Source organism: Saccostrea echinata, unplaced genomic scaffold, assembly GCF_033153115.1.
Source record: "Saccostrea echinata isolate AGI-Se365-2 ecotype Australia unplaced genomic scaffold, CSIRO_AGI_Sech_v1 ptg000047l, whole genome shotgun sequence".
Classification (NCBI taxonomy): Eukaryota; Metazoa; Mollusca; class Bivalvia; order Ostreida; family Ostreidae; genus Saccostrea; species Saccostrea echinata.
This window is the reverse complement of record NW_026889796.1, coordinates 5,063,988-5,082,602: the sequence shown is the minus strand read 5'-3', so window position 1 is coordinate 5,082,602 and position 18,615 is coordinate 5,063,988. Positions and strand designations below refer to the sequence as shown.

Genomic DNA, 18,615 nt, shown 5'->3' with positions numbered 1-18,615 from the left:
GTTGGCGTCTAGGAAAAAAAAAAAGAATAATAAGAACTAGAGCAGAGCTCGTTGCAAAGCAACGAGTAGGTCTTCCGTTGGAGCTGCGAACAGGAAGAAGTGACCTTGAGTCAAGGTCATGCCACATTCTAAGGTTATAAGCAATCTTGTAAGGGGTATCAACTTGCAATGTCTCACCAGTAGAAAGACAGTTAAGGAATGTTGTTTCTCCGTTGATGACCTTGAACTCGTTCAAATGACCTTGCATCAAACCATGACACACTCTGCCTGGTTATAAGCAAACCCCATCTATGTGTTACCGACTCGACAAGTTAACACATGTTCTTTCAGACCATTCATCCAGTCAAAACATTCTTTCCTTAGTGACCCTAAATTTAATCAACATGGCCGTAGGAACCGAGGGAGGGGGAGGGCGTGCCCCCAATAATTTTGCCGATATATAGATTACTATAGTAGACATAGATACTACAGCTTGTGCCACCTCAATAAAAACGTCTGATAACCTTCTTTTTTTTTTTTGCTTGTCAAGGAATTTTTGGTAGTTGGTGACCTTTTTTTTTGCTTGTCAGGAAATTTATGGTAGTAGTGCCCCCTCAACTGTCAACTGAAAATGTATGGTTGTGCCCCCCCCCCCCCCCCAAAAAAAAAAAAAAACTGAATTTGCTTCCTATGGGCCTGATCAAGGCAATGATACACTCTGTATGATATCAGCGATACCCTTTTGTGTGTTTCGGACTTGACAAGTTCACAGTTTGCATTTATTACATGATAGTGAGGGAGACATGAAGATTTCTTCGCCCATAAAAAATCATATTCCCCGAGGGCAACATGAAGATTTCTTCGCCCATGAAAAATCATACTCCCCGAAGGCAACGCCCGAGGGAAATATGATTTTTCATTTGTGAAGAAATCTTTATGTCTTCCTCACTATTATGCAATAAATTGTTTATAATACCGAATTAACCAAAATGCAGGAATTACAAAGGAGATCCAATGAATAAAGCAACCATGCACTTGATGAGAACGATATGAAAGAGATGTAAGTTACAGGTACACCAATAGCCTCGTTTCATTAAAAAAAAAATTCCTGTGATCACACCAGTAACATTCAAACACCATTACATTTTTACACATTTAAATCGACACAATCAATCAACGATAATATGTTGACGGTGCGACCGTTGGGCGAGTGCATTGTTCACTTAATTTTAAGATCCGCCTCTTCAAACAGCACGAGACATTTGGAACGTCTAGACTGTGACGTCTCATGACGTATGTTAGCTGTATTTCCATAAACGAATTTTGAAAAGTGCAAACATTTTAACAAAGAACGTTTAATCTACTATCTGTATGCAATTTCATTAATTAAGGTGATTTTTTTGGGGTGAATTTTTAGTTGTTGTTACCGCGCGAACGAAGTTAGCAGCGTTGCTATAAACAATCTAACTCCTTACTCGTTTAATTGTGACGTCACAATCGTGAAACACGACGTTTTGTTGCAGGGCAAACATGATGGACACGTGACTTTCTCGGCCAATCAAATTCTATTTTACTAGTGATTTTTCACTTGTAAGCTAGTTTTCACAGAGGTATAATAAACGTTTTTTTTAGACCATACATCGAAATAAATTATCATAATTTCTATAGTCGTAATTTATTAGGTTCAACTCACTGCTTTAAAGGATCATAGTAAATGTTTTATGCCCGATTTGGATAATGAACAATGTGTGCTTTTGAAACACTGATGTCCCCATATGGCATCTTATGGCAAAAGTTAAAGTTTCTCAAATGCAAGTCAAACTCCATGGTCAAGATCAAAAGATAAAAAAAAAAATGTTATTACCCAAATAAAGGTCTTGAACAAAGAATATACTGTGAAATATATAATAGTATGAAAGCCACAGCAGCAACAGTTTAAAAGTTATGGCCAAGGTTAATTTCTTTAAAAGGTCAAACTCCAAGGTCAAGGGATCATAATTGTTTGTACTTGAGGGAAGGTCTTAATTGTTACCAGGAATACACATGTGGTATTAAAAAAGCCTTAGCACCAACTGTTCAAAAGTTAAAACCAAGATTAAAGTTTTTCAAAAGTAGGACATACTCAAAGGTCAAGGTAAAATGGTCAAAATTAAAGGTATACAATGACAGGCCTTGTCACAAGAAAATTACCTATGTAATATAAAAGCCCTAGTACTAGTCATTCAAAAGTTATTGTCAAGGCTAAAGTTGTTTAAAAGTTGGTCAAACTCCAAGGTCAAATGGTCAAACATATTTATACCCAAGAAGGAGACTTATCACAAGGGATACAGATGTGAAGTATAAAAGCCCTAGCACCAACTGTTCAAAAGTTTTGGCCAAGGTTATAGTTTGGTAAAATTTTGCGAAAGAGGATCAAACTCCAAGTTCAAGGTCAAGAGGTCAAATATGTTGGTTCCTGAAGGAAGTCCTTGTTACTAGGAATACACATAAGAAATATGAAAGCAGTAGTTCCAACCAATCAAATTTTATGGGCATAGTTAAAGTTTTTGCGGACAAAGAGGCTAACACAGTCTAACAGACAAATAGACAGGTGGACAGGACAAAAACTGTATGCCCCCGGATCTTCGATTACAGTAGCATAAAAAAATGTCGGCGTCTTTGGGTTTTCGCATTGGCCTTAAATCTGAAAATCCAAAGGATTACAAGGTGCATTACGATACGCTGTCACATCATGTTCTATAACCCAGAGCATATTGTCTGCAAAGATAAATATTTAATTCAGTATTTAGTTAGCTATGCATAATTATCTATGTTGTTTTAAAAAGGAAATATAAAAAAAAAATATTTGTTTTATATTTTTCGATGTAGAGATATGCAGAAAATGTTTTCCAATTTTAAGTCCTATCGCAATACACATTTAAAAAAAAAGTGTGTGTTGGAGGGGGGGGGGTCATTACATTTTTGCTGGGATTCGCCTATGTATGACCGTAGAGAAAGAAAGAGTGGGGAGGGGGCAAGCAACAACTAAATCAAAATTTACATATTAAAACTACAGCAAAAGACTATTTTCAGAAGGTCTGCCCCCCCCCCCCCCCCCGTACAATCCGTACAACGGACCTGTGAAAAAAAAAAATACTGATCCTACATTCAGAGTCCCAGGGCACCAGGAAAGAGTGGCAAAAAGAGAATATCGGTTTATTTCAGTCTATAAGTCGAATCAAAATATCTTTTCCTAAAGAGTCTTCTTTCTTTGAGTTTATCCCAGTGATCGTGTGATTTATTTCATTTATTTTACATTCTGTACTGGACTTGGAAAATTAGGACATCTTTAGGTTCCTGAGCTGGCCTTGAAGCCCGCAGAACAGATTTTCTGCTTTATGATAAATTCAAGTGATATGTAATTCGGTATTAATTTTGTGTTGATTTTTTAAATGTTAATTTCATCAAGAAATATGAAAAATTAATGTTTTAACTATACATAGTGAGGCATTTTTTGTGTGGAACGATTATTTTGGGGTTTTCACGATTTTTTCATATGGTACACATGATGAGTAAGTGCAATAAATATAATTTGTGGAAAAAATGTCCAACAAGCCCCGGGGTTGAATATCGGGGGGGGGGGGGGGGTCTGTCCACAAGTACCTGTTGTCAAGCCCGTAGAAAGCAATTTCAGTTTTTTGGGAGGGGGGGGGGAGGGCAAATAGAAATTTCCACAGGTACTTGTACTCGATTTTTTCCTATGGTACACATGATGAATAAGTGTAATAAATATAATTTGTGGGAAAAAATGTCCAACAAACATCGGGGTTGAATTTTTTTTTTTGGGGGGGGGGGATCCTGTCCACAAGTACCTGTGGAAATTTCGTGATACATTAAACAGAATTTAAAAGCATGTATAAGACATCAATTGAAGGGGAGAGGGCACGTTCGTAATTAAATGTTATATAGAGACTAGGAAGGAATGAACTGTCATTAAATTTTGGTTAAGAACTATTACGTAAACTCTTCACTTTCACATTTTCAATTACAGATTCTTGTTTTTAAAAAGCGATACATGTACATTTATATGTATCTATTAAATGCATAAATTATGTTATTAATCATTTTATCTTAAAGGGAAAGTAAAAATCTCAATCAAACTTGTTCCGCATATTATGCTCTCTGATTCATTACTCAACAGATGCTTCATATACATATACATGTAAGAAGGGAAGACTGCAGGCTGCAGGTGTGATAAATTCACACCATGCAGCTCCAGCCTTAATTCCAACTTTGTTCCAAAATATTATTATTCAACGCGAAAAATTAGAATTAGCCGATAGAATATTTTGAATCACTTCGGAAATGCTGCCGTAACACCAGACTGAGTTCACAATATCGAGTGATTTTGATTGACAGGTGTAGCGCCGTTGTGCATGGATTTCGTGTAACTATACATGTACTGCAGATTGTGGTTGAAAATAATAAACAAACAGATCTAAAGAAAAGATATTGTATACTGTACATATATTTGTTAAGAACCAGTTCATTCATGAAACGAATTTAGTCGTATTATGTGGGTCCATGTTAGATTTGACAGGTTGATTTACTAGTAGAAATTCAATGGACCACAGTTATTTAGGGTATTCCGAATCACCCAGCATATCGCGACTCTCGGTAATTTACGTTACCGCTGTACCTCGCACGACACATGCACAGGTGTGACAACCAAACAGTCATTATTAGTAAGGTCTATACTTATTGCATACAACAAATAAAGAGGTAAACATAATGCATTAACTAAAAGAATTAATTATTTTAATTCATTAACTTCCTATCCTTTTCGAAGAAAATGCCCGTGTAGAAACGTTGCATGGTATTTCTCATCGATGTCGTGGCGTTGTTGGTGGATGAAACATGGCGTATTAGGTATCGATAGAACGGCAATTTTATAAGCTTTTGTGAGTATTATTTGTTTTTTATAACACCTCAAAAATATACTAGTTATGGCCGCATTTGTAGCCCCCTACAGTTTCAAACCACGTGTGTACATGCCCCTAGCCAAAAAAATTGCACACGCTACATGTATGCTTGTTATATGTCAGATTATTATTTTTTTTAACATTGTTTTTCTTAAATGCAAGGGGTATGAAAGTAATGATTTGACAAAGCAAGAGCTATAATAAGACTATCCCGGGTCCCGGTATACACTTGATCAGTGTATTTACCTTGACCTTGACCTAAGGGGGCTAAAATAGGCTATGCCTGCTGCCTAATCCCATTCACTTCATGTGAATAAAATTATGTATAAATAAAATCAATGTTGATATGTACGAGTACACGTATGCAGTGATATACGTCATTCTTGATAATCATGAAATCTAAACATGAGTTGGTTTAATTCCTTTTCACAATTTTTTTTATCATCATTATATCATTATTTGGTAGCCTACTCGTAGAATTATGACAGTTCAATGTTAATTATTTGCATTAAAAAAATCACATAGGTAAAAAAAATTACATAATTATCATGATTATATTTACAGGACAACAATTTACAATCAGGTAATTTCAGAAAGTAATATTCTGTTGGTATTTGCTTTTCTGCATGATCCGCCTCTGAGAACGCTGTTTTATGGTGTGTCTACAGAAGGGGGGGGGGGGAGGGGGGGGGGGGCTTTAATAACTTAATTAAAAAAAAAAACAACAACATTCAACAAGAAAATAATTCTTTTTATTTTTTTGATATTTTTGGTAAACAATACCAACTAATTCATTAATTATAATGTTGTTACATGTATCTGACTGTTTTTAGCCATTTACCTGGTGATTCGAAATACCCGAAGTGACCTGCAATACACTAAAAAGGTGATGTAAATATAACCCCTGTCAGGGCCGCTGTATCGTAGATAGACTCGCCGTGTAATTTGATTTTTCATTGAATTGGCTTTCCTTTAATACCAACCAACCATTTATAAACTTGTTAATAAAATCGTTTACAGTCAAAATGTAAAAAGTGATTCGGAATACTCTAAATGTACCCGTTATAAAAACAACTCATTATCAACTCAGTGGACCGATCATTTACTTCAAAATAAGCTATAGATCAATAAAATTGATTTCAGATTAACCAATATTTTGTTGCAAAGATAATGTAAAACAGAGACCGGGGATTTTGTATTTCTCTGTATTTAAAACACTCGATATGCGTACATTTGGGGCGCTCTTGCATATACATGTACACTTGTACATTCGAATTCATGATCGTGCATATAAAAAGAGCATGTTCTGTACTTGCATGCATGTATGTATCCGTAAAACTTTTCGATTTTCCCGAGAATTCGTCCTCCCAATGTCAATTAAGGTTCCGAAATCACAATACCTTGACATTGTGAGGATGCCGAGAATTGAAAAAGTCACCTCCACTTACAATTATCATGCATGTGTACATGCAGTTTAAAACACGAGACAGAAAAATAAATTGTTGCAAACTTAATGGTTAAGTCGGCAATTAAAATGCGTAAAACTTGAAATGAATAAATGCACGGGCGGTAAGGATTGATAAAAATAAGCGTGAGATAGAGTAAAATAAAATAATATGTAAGATTCGAAATGATTTCAAAACCAATTTTCCATTAATCGCTATGAGTACACAATGTATTTTAACACCGATATGACCCCGGCTCTCTGCGGCCACGTGTGCACGAAGACTGGGTTACAAAGCGACAGAGCAGAATGTAAACTGTGCTGTAAGAAGGCGTGAATTATTGTATGTTTAAAAGTATTATTTGATGTATATAGTTTAATATTTAATGAAAAATTAAATGAAGAAACAATTAAGAGACTGATAGTAAAAATTATACTTTACACAAGTATTAATACTTAATACTTCCATCACTAATTGCAATTATTTGCCTTAGCACCTTTTCAATTACAATTGAAATAGAATACAATTACACGGGACAGAGAAATAAATTGTTTTTTTTTTAAATCGCATTGCTGTGTCGACAGTGAACAGGCCGGTAAAAAACGATTAAAATTCGAAATGATTTTATGCACTAGTGTTTGAAATTAAGATTAAATCAAAGATGAGATTAAGTTATCTTAAAGATTCAATATAAATTAAAAAAAAACACAATGTTTCATTAGTCGTTGTTTCTACACGATGGATTTAAAACGTGATCACAGTCTTCACAGATATTTGTTTTGTTTACATGGTTTATGACCGCAGGTGGCTGGTCGATGGTGACCTCGGCAACGTGGGATCGCGGGTTGTGTTACATAATTAAAAACATCTAGGTGAACATGGAGAACGTAAAATGCGTACAGTTAATGATCATTAATTATTCGATGCTTAAAGTTTAATATTACTTACATAGTTATATAGATACATTTAATTCCTTCCTTTATTTGAAGACGTTGTTCCCTTTAAAACTAAATTAAAAAAGAAAAGAAAGTTGTAAAAAATAATTTATGAGAGAACCACAGAACACGTTTAAAACCTTATTTAGAAGAAAATTAACATTAAATACCGCAGGGTATATTATTGATAGCAAGTCTGTTTAAGTTATACAAATGAAGAGATCTGATTTCCTTGCCGAATGAAAAACGTTACGTGTTTACCTGGCCTGCTTTCTAATACGTATTACGCAATACCCATGGTATACTCGAACAAAACAACATTTTCATTAGATCAAAAAGGTGTAAAAGAACAATTTTGTTCCCAAGATCCAGATCGAAATATTTACCGTTTTTGAGTTATACAGCAAAAACTTTTAAGGGCCCAAGATCCCTAATCATAGGGGCCAGCCCCTTTTAAATAGTATAATATGAAAGCCCTTGCAATTATGCACAACTTTTGTTCAACATGTATTAACAAAATATTTCTAGTTTTCAAGATATAAAGGAAAATATGTCAAATTTTTTGCTGTTTTCCGCGTTCTAACTTTTGACCCCTCTCTAGCGCCATTTTTAATGCAAAAATCAAAAAACAAAAACCGATGTGCACAACTTCAATGCTTCCTCTTTTCAATTTCAAAGAGTTTTGTGCTCCAATTATAACCATTTCTGAGCCTTTGTCTGGAAATCGGAGGCATGCAAAATTCAATCAAAGGGGAATAACTCGTGAACAGAAGGTAATTTCCGAATTGTATTACGGTATTCTGACAGTGTTTTGTAAAGTCTAAAAGCTCTGAAAATTTGAACAAAATCTGTTTAGGAATGAGGAAGATATGAAGCGTCAAAGTTGGCGTCTAGGAAAAAAAAAAAAAAAGAATAATCTTAATCATCACAATCAGTAGAAGGTCTTCCGTTGGAAACGGAAGACCTTAATAATCTTAATCGTCACAATCAGTAGAAGGTCTTCCGTTGGAAACGGAAGACCTTAAATATCTAAATCAAGCTATTTGGAATAGCTAAATCAAGATTCCAATTTTTCCACATTTTGAAAACCTATTTAACTTAATTGTTGACACCATCATGTTTAATATAATTACTCAGTGTGAAAAGAAATTGGGATAGATAACAACTTCAGTTCATTAAATTTTCCCAGCAGTAGCTGTGATGTAGCTTGGATGTAACAAGGATGAGATTTGGAGACAATTGCAAATATCAACTTTCTTACATGTAAGATTAATATCTTTCCAAAACTGAATTTTGGCTGTTTATTTCTACTGAAGTGGACTCTGAAGACATATTACTTCACATATTATTTTTATTCAAGGATACGAATTGTAACGAGTTCATTGACGGTACTCCTTTTACCTTCCACAAACACACTGGTTCTGTGCCTCGATTATAAATTATCAGATACTTTGTGCAATACTCACAATCCTGCGTAGATAATACTAAAAAGAAATACTACATCACCAGCTGCCATTTGGAATACAGAATATGTACGCATTATCCCACACCTCTGAATAAGAAATACATTTATTATTTAAAGTAATTACTTTAAAAAATCGATTTGAAGATACACATTATTAAGAGGAATAATCGTGTCAGTTTTCAGGTGTTAAAAATAAAATAAAATTTAAAAAGAAAAATATTTTTAAAAAACACATACTTTTCTACAAAACATAATTCAATAAATTAAATGAATTTGTCCAGAAAACTCAGTACTATTTATACCTAAAGCTCAATCTTATGGATTCCGAACAGTTATACGATTTCTTTTCAAGAAAGAGACTTGGTAGAACATTGACTAGATCCTACTATAGTATATCTTTGCTAGTATCCTGCTAGTATATCTTTATTTGTAAGAACTTTTATGACTTTTTGGAAACCAGTGTGGGTATTTCATTAAATCCAATCTTGTGTTCGGATTATTGAAAACTTTAAAAACCCACATATTTCTATGATTTTAAAGAATTTCTTCCCTAAAAATTGATCCATGAGTAAAAGTTGGATAACCACTGGTAGGATCACATGTACATCCAATTTCCTCTAAAATGCAAAATTCTGTAATAACGAGCCTTGCAAAGAAAACATGTAATGGTGTTACATGTTCAGCTGGAGGTACATATTGATCCTAGCTGTAATTTATTTTCAAATGCAGAACATGTATATGTAAGGGACTACACGTATGTTAAAAGAAAATACTTCCATTTTTCGAATCTTCGTACATGGATCTTTTAACAAATGTAGAAATATTACATACTTGTACACCAAATATGGAACTGAGTTAATTAAAAGTTGCATTTTAATGTTATATTCACTGGTTTTTGAGGAAATAACTTAGAACTGCATGGCTCCGGGGCCATAAAACTATAAAAACTTAGACAAGCTCAGGTTTGATCTCAGCCTCGCTTTTACAAAGGGAATTTATAGTGGAAAAATGAGACCGACCTCAAAAGTGAGCTCATTTAAGTTTTATGGCCCCAGAGCCTGATTAAAAAAGGAGATTAAATTACTGAATCAAGCTTTTTGTCTTTTTCTGCATCACTAAATTCATGCTCAGCGCTTCTCTGTCTCATTTGTATATAGAAATTCGTTCTCTACTGTACTGTTGTTCTAATATTAAAAGAATTATTTTTAATTAACAGTGACTAAAATAATTAAAAATGCACCAAAAGGTAAATTAATATATTTACTTTTATTTTTTAGATAATTACTACCAAAAACTGGAATGATGTTCTATTATTTGACCCACATTGGAGGTCTAGAAATGATGCGAACCTCTTACTAAGGAAGTTTCCCTCCAGAATTTGAAGTGAGCAATATATTTTCAAAAAATTCCAAGGATTTTGAAGGAGATTTTTAATTAGCCGAAAAGCCTTATTAAGCTAAGGAGAAAAGGAAAGTTGGTACTTTGAAAGTCTTTTAATCTCGCCTTATACTTCTGTTATTTACTAAATAATGAATTACCGGTATAAGTACACGATAATTATAATTGATATGTACTTACGAAATTCTGTATTTAGTAAACGACACTTGCATAACTTCGAGTTAATAAGATGGTGGCCTAATTCAGTAACCTGTATGATCGGAATCATTACTGTTATTGTAAGAACAGAAAAGTTAATATTGACAAACTATGCTTTAATTCTCTGAAATTGCGATTAAATACAGCCAGCGTGGCACAGTGGCAGAGCGTTTCCTCTAGAGTCCCGGAGTAAGGAGCTGTTCCTTACGTCGCGGGTTCGAATCCCACTGCAGGACGTGGATACCGGTCCTTCGGATGAGACCTATAAACCGAGGTCCTGTGTGTCGCAGTGGGTGCTGGCACGAAAAAGATCCATCACTGCTCAAAGGCCAGATTTGCCGAGTATAGAGATCTAAATTTGCAGCCCTCCACCAGCAAGTAATGGCATCTCGAAGGGACGTTGAACAAACAAACAAGCAAACAAACAAACGATTAAAGACAACTAGTTTAAAATATAACCATTCTACATTAAAAGTGTTATTTTTGTGGAGAATTATTGATGAATTATTGGTGTTCAACCCAAAGATACTAGAATTAATATGTCACTGAGTACTGAAAGAAATCAAAGAATATATATTGCATGGCCAAAGCACAATACAGTGTAAATATAGAATTACATAATATTTTAATCTGATTGAATCGGTCAAATTTACCATTGTGATACAAGTACGAAGCAGCGGTCTACGATGTTGAGTGGAAAGGTAAGCTAAAATATGTGAATATCTATAAAAGTGTAGTTCTGTTTAAAAGTTTAATATTCTAGCACCGAATTACAGAGTAGAATCAATCGAACAGGACTAAACATAAAAGGTACTTTCTGCAATTAACTCCCAAAGATGCTCCTATATCATCTGCCTCTTCTCTTTGCTATAGTATCAACGGCTGAACTGACCACTCTCCTGAAAGGCCGGAATTTGACCAGTCTGGAAGAACGTCTGTCAAAGACAGAACAACGACTGAACGCCACAGAGCGAGTGCTGGGACAGCTACTGACTGGAAAAACTGATGTCGATGTGTCCTCTTTGGATGTTCTTGCCCTTAGATCTGGTAAGAAATTATATGAAAGGTTATTAATTGAGACTGTTAAATAAAGTTATATATAACCATTAACTATAGTCTGATGAATCATTTTAAATCTGCCTTATAGTGTGTTTCTTTTTTGCAAATTCTGAAAAAAAAATCCAGAAGCAATCCTAATAAAGACAACTAAACTGAAAGAATATCAAATTTGAAATGATTATCAAATTTCTTTTTATAAGCCAACTGTAACAATAAAATAACATTTGTTAAACCTGGAAAATCCAAGCTGGAACATATTTGGAAACACTCGATTTACGCATGGGAATTTTGAATTTCTTTAATAGGTACCTTGGTCGAACAATCAGATCCTGTCATATTTTCAGCATACAAATCTTCATATACAAGCGGTATCAGTACCCGGGTAACCGTAAGATTTGACCAGACCTACATCAATATTGGGAACCATTACCACACAGAAGACGGAATCTTTATTGCTCCCATGACAGGTGTCTATATGTTTCATTGGACCATAGTCTCAGGAAGCTCTGATTTTACTACCCAGCTGATGGTCGGAGGTTCAGCTCGCGCTTCGAGTTATGTGCCTTACCCAGGAGGAGCAGACTCCGGCTCTGCGATGGTGATCATCAATGTGAACAAAGAAGACCATATCTGGATACAGATTTACGGTTCTAGTGAATATGTCTATGGTGGTAGAAATAGTGAGGGGAGCATTCAATCGACATTCACTGGAATCCTTTTACGAAAAACATAAAGTGGTGTGATCCTTCTCAGGAAAACATTAACTTGTGAGATTCTGGAACGTGTACTGCTGTGCAAGATGGAGAATGATAACTAAAATTAAGAAACACACAATATAAATAAAAAATCTTTCAGGATGCCGAATCGATTGCCTATATTTACAGCGTTGAGATAGTTAAAAAATAACGAATAATACTCTTATCTGAAAATGTTCTTTTGAGAAGTCTTCATTAATACTTAAATCCCCTTCATCTGCATTGAGAAAGTTTATTTTTCATATTTAGGATATCAAATTTCAATTTAAAGTACGAGTTTGTCATGAGACTAAAGAAACGGTAATTAAGACATACAGTATATTCATCCATTTTGGGAAAGTCTAGGCAATAAAGTGTCACGTTTTTTTTAAAAATTTGATCATCTTCTTTATGGTCTGGAATTGTGAAAATATTCCTGAGGAGCTTTAAAGAATTGGAAAAAGATATTTTTGTAGAGACAGAAGACAAGTTGGCAAATTAATAAAAAGTATCATTTTTGTTCAACGAATATGTTTTCAAGTTTCCTGTTTAGAAAAAAAAATGCTTAGACTTAGAGATCCTTTTATATTCTTGTCAGTCCTCTGACAAATCCATAGCGTTTAAAGCGATAAAGAAAGGAAATTGATATAAATCATGCATATTGTTTTTCATGAAACCTTTTCGATAATGGGATTATGGATCTCGTAACCTTGGATTTTACCAAATATTGTAGCAACAATACTTCATACTGTCAATATACATAATATGTTTGAACACGAGAGAGAGAGAGAGAGAGAGAGAGAGAGAGCATTTATAAACCACTCACAAACAGATGGCGCAATAATGCGACGACGATGAAGCGATGGCGCGACAATGCAATGACAATAGTGCTATAGCACGATGGAGCGATTGTGAACATCGCTTCAATTCATCGTCATCGTACCATCGTTATCGCACCATCGTGTCATCGCTATAGCACCGTCACATCATCGCGCTATCGCTTCATCGTGGCATCACATTGTTGCGCCATCGCATCATAGTCATCGCACCATCGCTTCATCGTCATTACATTATCGCGTCATCGCACTATCGACCCAAACATCGATGGTGCGATAGTGAACTACATGTTACATGATCCTATCCGGATTCCATAGTCATCCAAGTTTAAAGAAAAAGGCTCGATCGGGGATACATACAACTCGTTGGATAAAAATCATATCCAACCACAAAGCATGGAAGATCCTATATATACTAGTATTATTATCTTTAAATATATGCAGAATTACAGGCCATATGAAAATGAAAACTCATTTGCTTTTATAAGATCTTCGAAAACGTCACCTGTTGTGCAACCTAAAATCGATTGGACTGTCAGTTATGCCTACGGTTTGCTTTGCAATAATCATTTAATATTTCATTAGATATGCTTATTTCTTGTTAAGACCCTTGCAATTTTTTCCCACTCATACAGGATGTTTCATAATAAACATCACGTTTTGAATCTATAATTTGATAAACACTAGACTGGATACTGAGGTTAAGTGTTTTCATCAATTTAATGTATGTTTACATTAGTTTCAATTTCGTATATTGACCACCAAAATATTAAACCTTTGAAGAAATCTCAGCTAATTTATGAAAAATAGTGAATTTTCTAAACTGTTTAATTTCACAACGTCAAAAGCCAATTAATAATCACTTCAATAACAAGAGTGCTTCATGATTTTTTTTTTTCAAATTACCTCTGAAACACTCCTCATTTGAGGTTTCATATTCTCTCCGCGTTTATTCAGTATCCACATGTTTGAAGATTGTAGACCCTATCCATAAGCATCCCCCCAACCCCACACAAACGCAATCTTTTCTCAAGGCGGTACATTATTGAATGACTTTATTTATCCCATGTTTACCCCTTTATCCCGTGGATATGACTCATTGGATAAATTTTCCATAATCCACAGTTAAGTGCAGTTGTGACGTCACAATGGTATTTTGCGTTAGCGCGATGAAGTAAAATAAAGTGGAGTCCTATATAAAACAGTGTAAAACATTGGTTGTGAAGTATTAAACATGGGATAAAAAGAATCTCCCATGATTTGTAGTTCGATATGACTTTTATCCAACTCGTTGTGTGTTTTTATCCCCTCGCCAAGGCTCGGGGATAAAAAACACACAACTCGTTGGATAAAAATAATATCCAACTACAAATCATGGGAGATCCTATATATATAATGCTGCAAAGGTCTTTATACATATACATTGGATATATTGGTACTGTCAGCATCAATTTCTGAAAACATATTTTTTGACACATTTCTGGGGTGTTTGCAAAACAAGTATCTATATTTCACTAATGAAATCTTTGGTTCTTGAATTCCTTGGTCTTCACGGTCACTCATCGTATGTTGTCAATGTCTTTTCAATTTTGAAACTAGCCTCAAAAAGCTTCTGACAAGCATGGTAGAAGGCTTCTTTTCTTTAGATTATCAAAATTCCTCATTTTAGGTGATTTAGATTGATAATAGAGCATCACAATTAAACCTTATTAATTGGTTTCATGTATTTTGAACTATTTTCAAATTGTGACATCGGCATTTTTGTCACAACTACTAGTAACCATTGTAATGCCGTGATTTCCCAACTTTTTTCACAATGAATGCGAATGTAGAATTTGCTGTTTAAAACGAAATATGATTTGTATTTAAATATTAAGATATATAGATATCAAGAAAGATATCTAAACTTTGAAATTAAACACAAAACTTATTTGAACAACCTTGTATGGCACTCAGGTGCATTGAGCAATGAAGGTTCTTTAGCATGCAAGGGCCTGCCGTTACATGTTGCCTCTGATTTTATAAGGTCTTATCTCTTTACCTCAGCTTGCGAAGGAACAGTTGCTACTTATTATTTTTTTTTTTATCGTTTGTCGACTAAGGTTTGTCGAGGACGGAGCGCAGATCAGAACCTTCCGACCAGAGTGCTCTACCGAACACGTTACCGTGCCGATACGCTAAATATGATTTTTAGTAAGTTTGCTTTCAATATATAAGATGAAAATCTTATACGGTACCAATTTTGATGCACTAGATGCGCATTTCGACAAATTATGTCTCTTCAGTTATGTTGGAAATCCAAAATATTAAAAAAAATCAAAAAAAAAAAAAAAAAAACCCAACAACAACAACAACAACGTTTGAGGAGCTGAAGAAGGGAGTGCCAGAGACCGGAGTGAAATACGTATCCTTTTTTAAGAGCCCTCTATACACTGGACACTAGAGAGTTCTGATTTTGTGGTATTTTTATGCAGATAGAGTGATCTGCCCTTTGATCAAGAATACAGTAAATTGAAATGTACAGTTTATTACTTAATTTGTGATCAAATCAGGCATTCATAACACTTTAATAGGCCAAAATGAATAGACAGAACACTTCATTTGCAGGTATTTTGCTCACTTAAGTAAACAACAGTGATATATGTTGATCAGTACTTCATTGTCTTTGAACATTTTTACTGGGGGTAAATGCAAGGCACCCTATGTTGAAAATGTGATAGATAAGCTCAATACATACACCTTTACGCACTATAATTTTTTCAGTGTCCAAAAAATATTTTCCTCTAGTGTATAGAGGGACCTTAATAGATCTGTTGAATGTGTACTTTAAAAAAAAAATTAACAGTATTTTTCTTTTGAGTACGTACATATGTAATATATTTTATATATAAATAACATCCAGTCTTTTCTATTTGTAGAAGTATATCCATGTTCAATTTCAAGACAGAATTTACAGTTTTCTCACGTTGTAAACATTGAATTTACCTGATGCTTGTAAATACATTAGAGGCTGACATCTGTAGTCATATTGTGTATCAAATGCATAATTGTTTCACTTATATGTGAATTTGGCGAGCCATATTTTCATAGCATCTTTCAGTAAAAAGTATCTCCAAAAAGATAAAATTTCACTAATCATTACGAAATATATATGAAATGGTTCTGGTTATACCGAGTTCATGTCCCACAGTGTTTTTAAAATAGGCACTGAATGATGGACACACTAGTGTCAGAAGTCATTGTTATGTGTCTGTATAACATTAAATGACATTAAACAGATATGTTGTAATTTTGGATAAATGGGTTAACAGAGACGCATTGCATTGTCCTATGTATGGTAAATTGTAATTTAAAATTATTTCATTGCTGAATTAATAAACAGATACCAAGGGATAGAGGCGTGCCAATCGAACAGGACCAGCGTAGAAGTGCTTCAGAAATTGATTTAAAAGATGTTCCTTTATTATTTGCCACTTCTCTTTGCAATTGCCTCAACGGATGAAGTGACCACCCTCCCGAAAGACTGGAATTTGACCAGTCTGGAAGAACGTCTGACTAAACTGGAACAGACGACAGAACGTCGACTAAACACCACAGAGAAAGTGTTAGGACAGCTACTGACAGGGAGAAGTGATACTGAACTGTCATCAATTGATGTTCTTGCTATCAGATCTGGTGAGATTGGTTTTGTGGATGGTACTATATTGCGTCTGTTTAACACAGTCATACGATTGAAATTCATTATTTCAAATTTTAATATCTTATAAAAGATAGTAAAAGACATTAAAAAAAATTAGAATGTCAATTACAGTCTTAAACCAAATGTGTTTTACATGTGTATTTTAACAAAAGATTGGAAAATGTACACTGAAATATTTTGTGTATGTCACTTGCATAAAAGCGTTTCAAAGCATTAGAATTTTTTTTAAACAGGTATTCTAATCAAACAATCCGACCCCGTCCTTTTCTCTGCATATAAATACTCAACTACAAACGATATAAGTTCACAGGCTATTATAAGATTTGAAAAGACGTACATCAACATCGGAGGCCATTACCACACAGAGGACGGAATCTTTATTGCTCCAACCACAGGTATATACATGTTCCATTGGACCATAGTGACGGGAGGCAGCGATTTTCATACCCAACTGATTGTTGGAGGTACAGCTCGCGCTTCAAGTTATGTACCTTTCCCAGGAGGATCAGACTCCAGTTCAGCGATGGTGATTATAAGTGTTAACAAAGATGATCACGTCTGGATACAAATTTATGGTTCTATTGAGCATGTCTATGGTGGCTGGATTGGTGTTGGAAGTTACAAACAGTCCACATTTACTGGAATCCTCATAAAGACTAAATAGACACAATTTGCTCTAATTTACGTTGGAAAAGAGAAAATAACCGTACATCAGCAGTAAAAATTTTTTAACTATCTGGAAAAAATTACATATAATTTGAAACATTGAAAAGATTGAGTTCACTCTCTTTGACTGAATTAGCCTCATCCAATGTACACACAACAAAGCAAACTTGATGACAATTTATTGCATTTGCTAAAATATTTTACTTACCCCAACTATTGATATTTGCAATAGAACATTGTCTTAGAAGATACATGTACATGCATTCATAGTCTATGAGGCCGGGAACTAATCATTCTGAACGTACAACGAATCATTACGTTGATTGTAAGAATTAAGCGTATAGCGCAAACTTACTTAAATTTCTTATTTTCAATAAAAACATTTTTTTTCCTTGCAGCTGTTAGTATTTATACATTTATTCATTGTATTTTCCTGGCTATCCTAGGAATAATTTGCAAACAAAATTTAAGGAGAGGAACCAGTAAGTTGTTAGAACTTGTTTCTAATCCTTTTGACTCATTCAATAAAATATGTTCAAAACAAAAGAAAGGTGTGCAAGGTAAGGGAGAAAAATAATTTAAATATTTATTGGTTGGTGAGTATAACAACGCTGGCCTGGATGGCAAATATTTTACGTATGTTTTATGAATTTTGTCCAAAAATGGATAGCATATGTGTAAAGCAAAACATCGTTTAGTTTCGATCCAAGTCTGAATTGTATCATCAAGTAGAAATTTCATTTATTACATGTAGTTATATCATATGATAGGTGTTAAGAAATATTGCAGAAATTCTAGTTACCGGAATTAAATGATGGTATCTAGAACTGTTTTGAGTCAAAATCAGATTTATAAATATTCGCTTATAAAAATTTTAAAGAAAAAAGTTAAGCAGACGCTGATATTTAACTATTTGATATTGTTCAGTAACAGATTAAAATATACATGTATTTTCATTCTATTTTGTTTTGGAAGGCACTGAATACAACTGTATTTATACACACGGTCTTGTGCTCATGTGAAAATTCATATCCTTATGCTTTGAAAAAGATACAAATCATTCACTCGAATGTGATCAATAGGAAAGTAGTTTTAAATAAGTATTTTATGATTACGGAAAAGCTCTACGTTTAATTCCGGAAGTGAGAAGCAGATATATTTTTCATATAACCAGTCATTTTCTCAGTATAACCTTGTAACAAATGCAAAGATTACAAACAAACAAAAAATGAATCAGAA

At 34.2% G+C, this 18,615-nt stretch overlaps 2 protein-coding genes across 2 annotated transcripts; both read left to right on the top strand.

Annotated features, from left to right (window-relative positions):
• The first annotated feature begins 11,154 nt into the window (after window positions 1-11,154).
• Window positions 11,155-12,703, top strand: LOC133202302 (multimerin-2-like). The gene is made up of 2 exons (XM_061338093.1): window positions 11,155-11,428; window positions 11,746-12,703. The coding sequence occupies exons 1-2, from the start codon at window positions 11,218-11,220 to the stop codon at window positions 12,171-12,173; spliced, it is 639 nt and encodes a 212-aa protein (XP_061194077.1). The 5' UTR covers window positions 11,155-11,217; the 3' UTR covers window positions 12,174-12,703.
• A 3,700-nt stretch (window positions 12,704-16,403) lies between these two features.
• Window positions 16,404-17,773, top strand: LOC133202299 (complement C1q tumor necrosis factor-related protein 2-like). The gene is made up of 2 exons (XM_061338090.1): window positions 16,404-16,685; window positions 16,944-17,773. The coding sequence occupies exons 1-2, from the start codon at window positions 16,463-16,465 to the stop codon at window positions 17,372-17,374; spliced, it is 654 nt and encodes a 217-aa protein (XP_061194074.1). The 5' UTR covers window positions 16,404-16,462; the 3' UTR covers window positions 17,375-17,773.
• The last annotated feature ends 842 nt before the right edge of the window (window positions 17,774-18,615 follow it).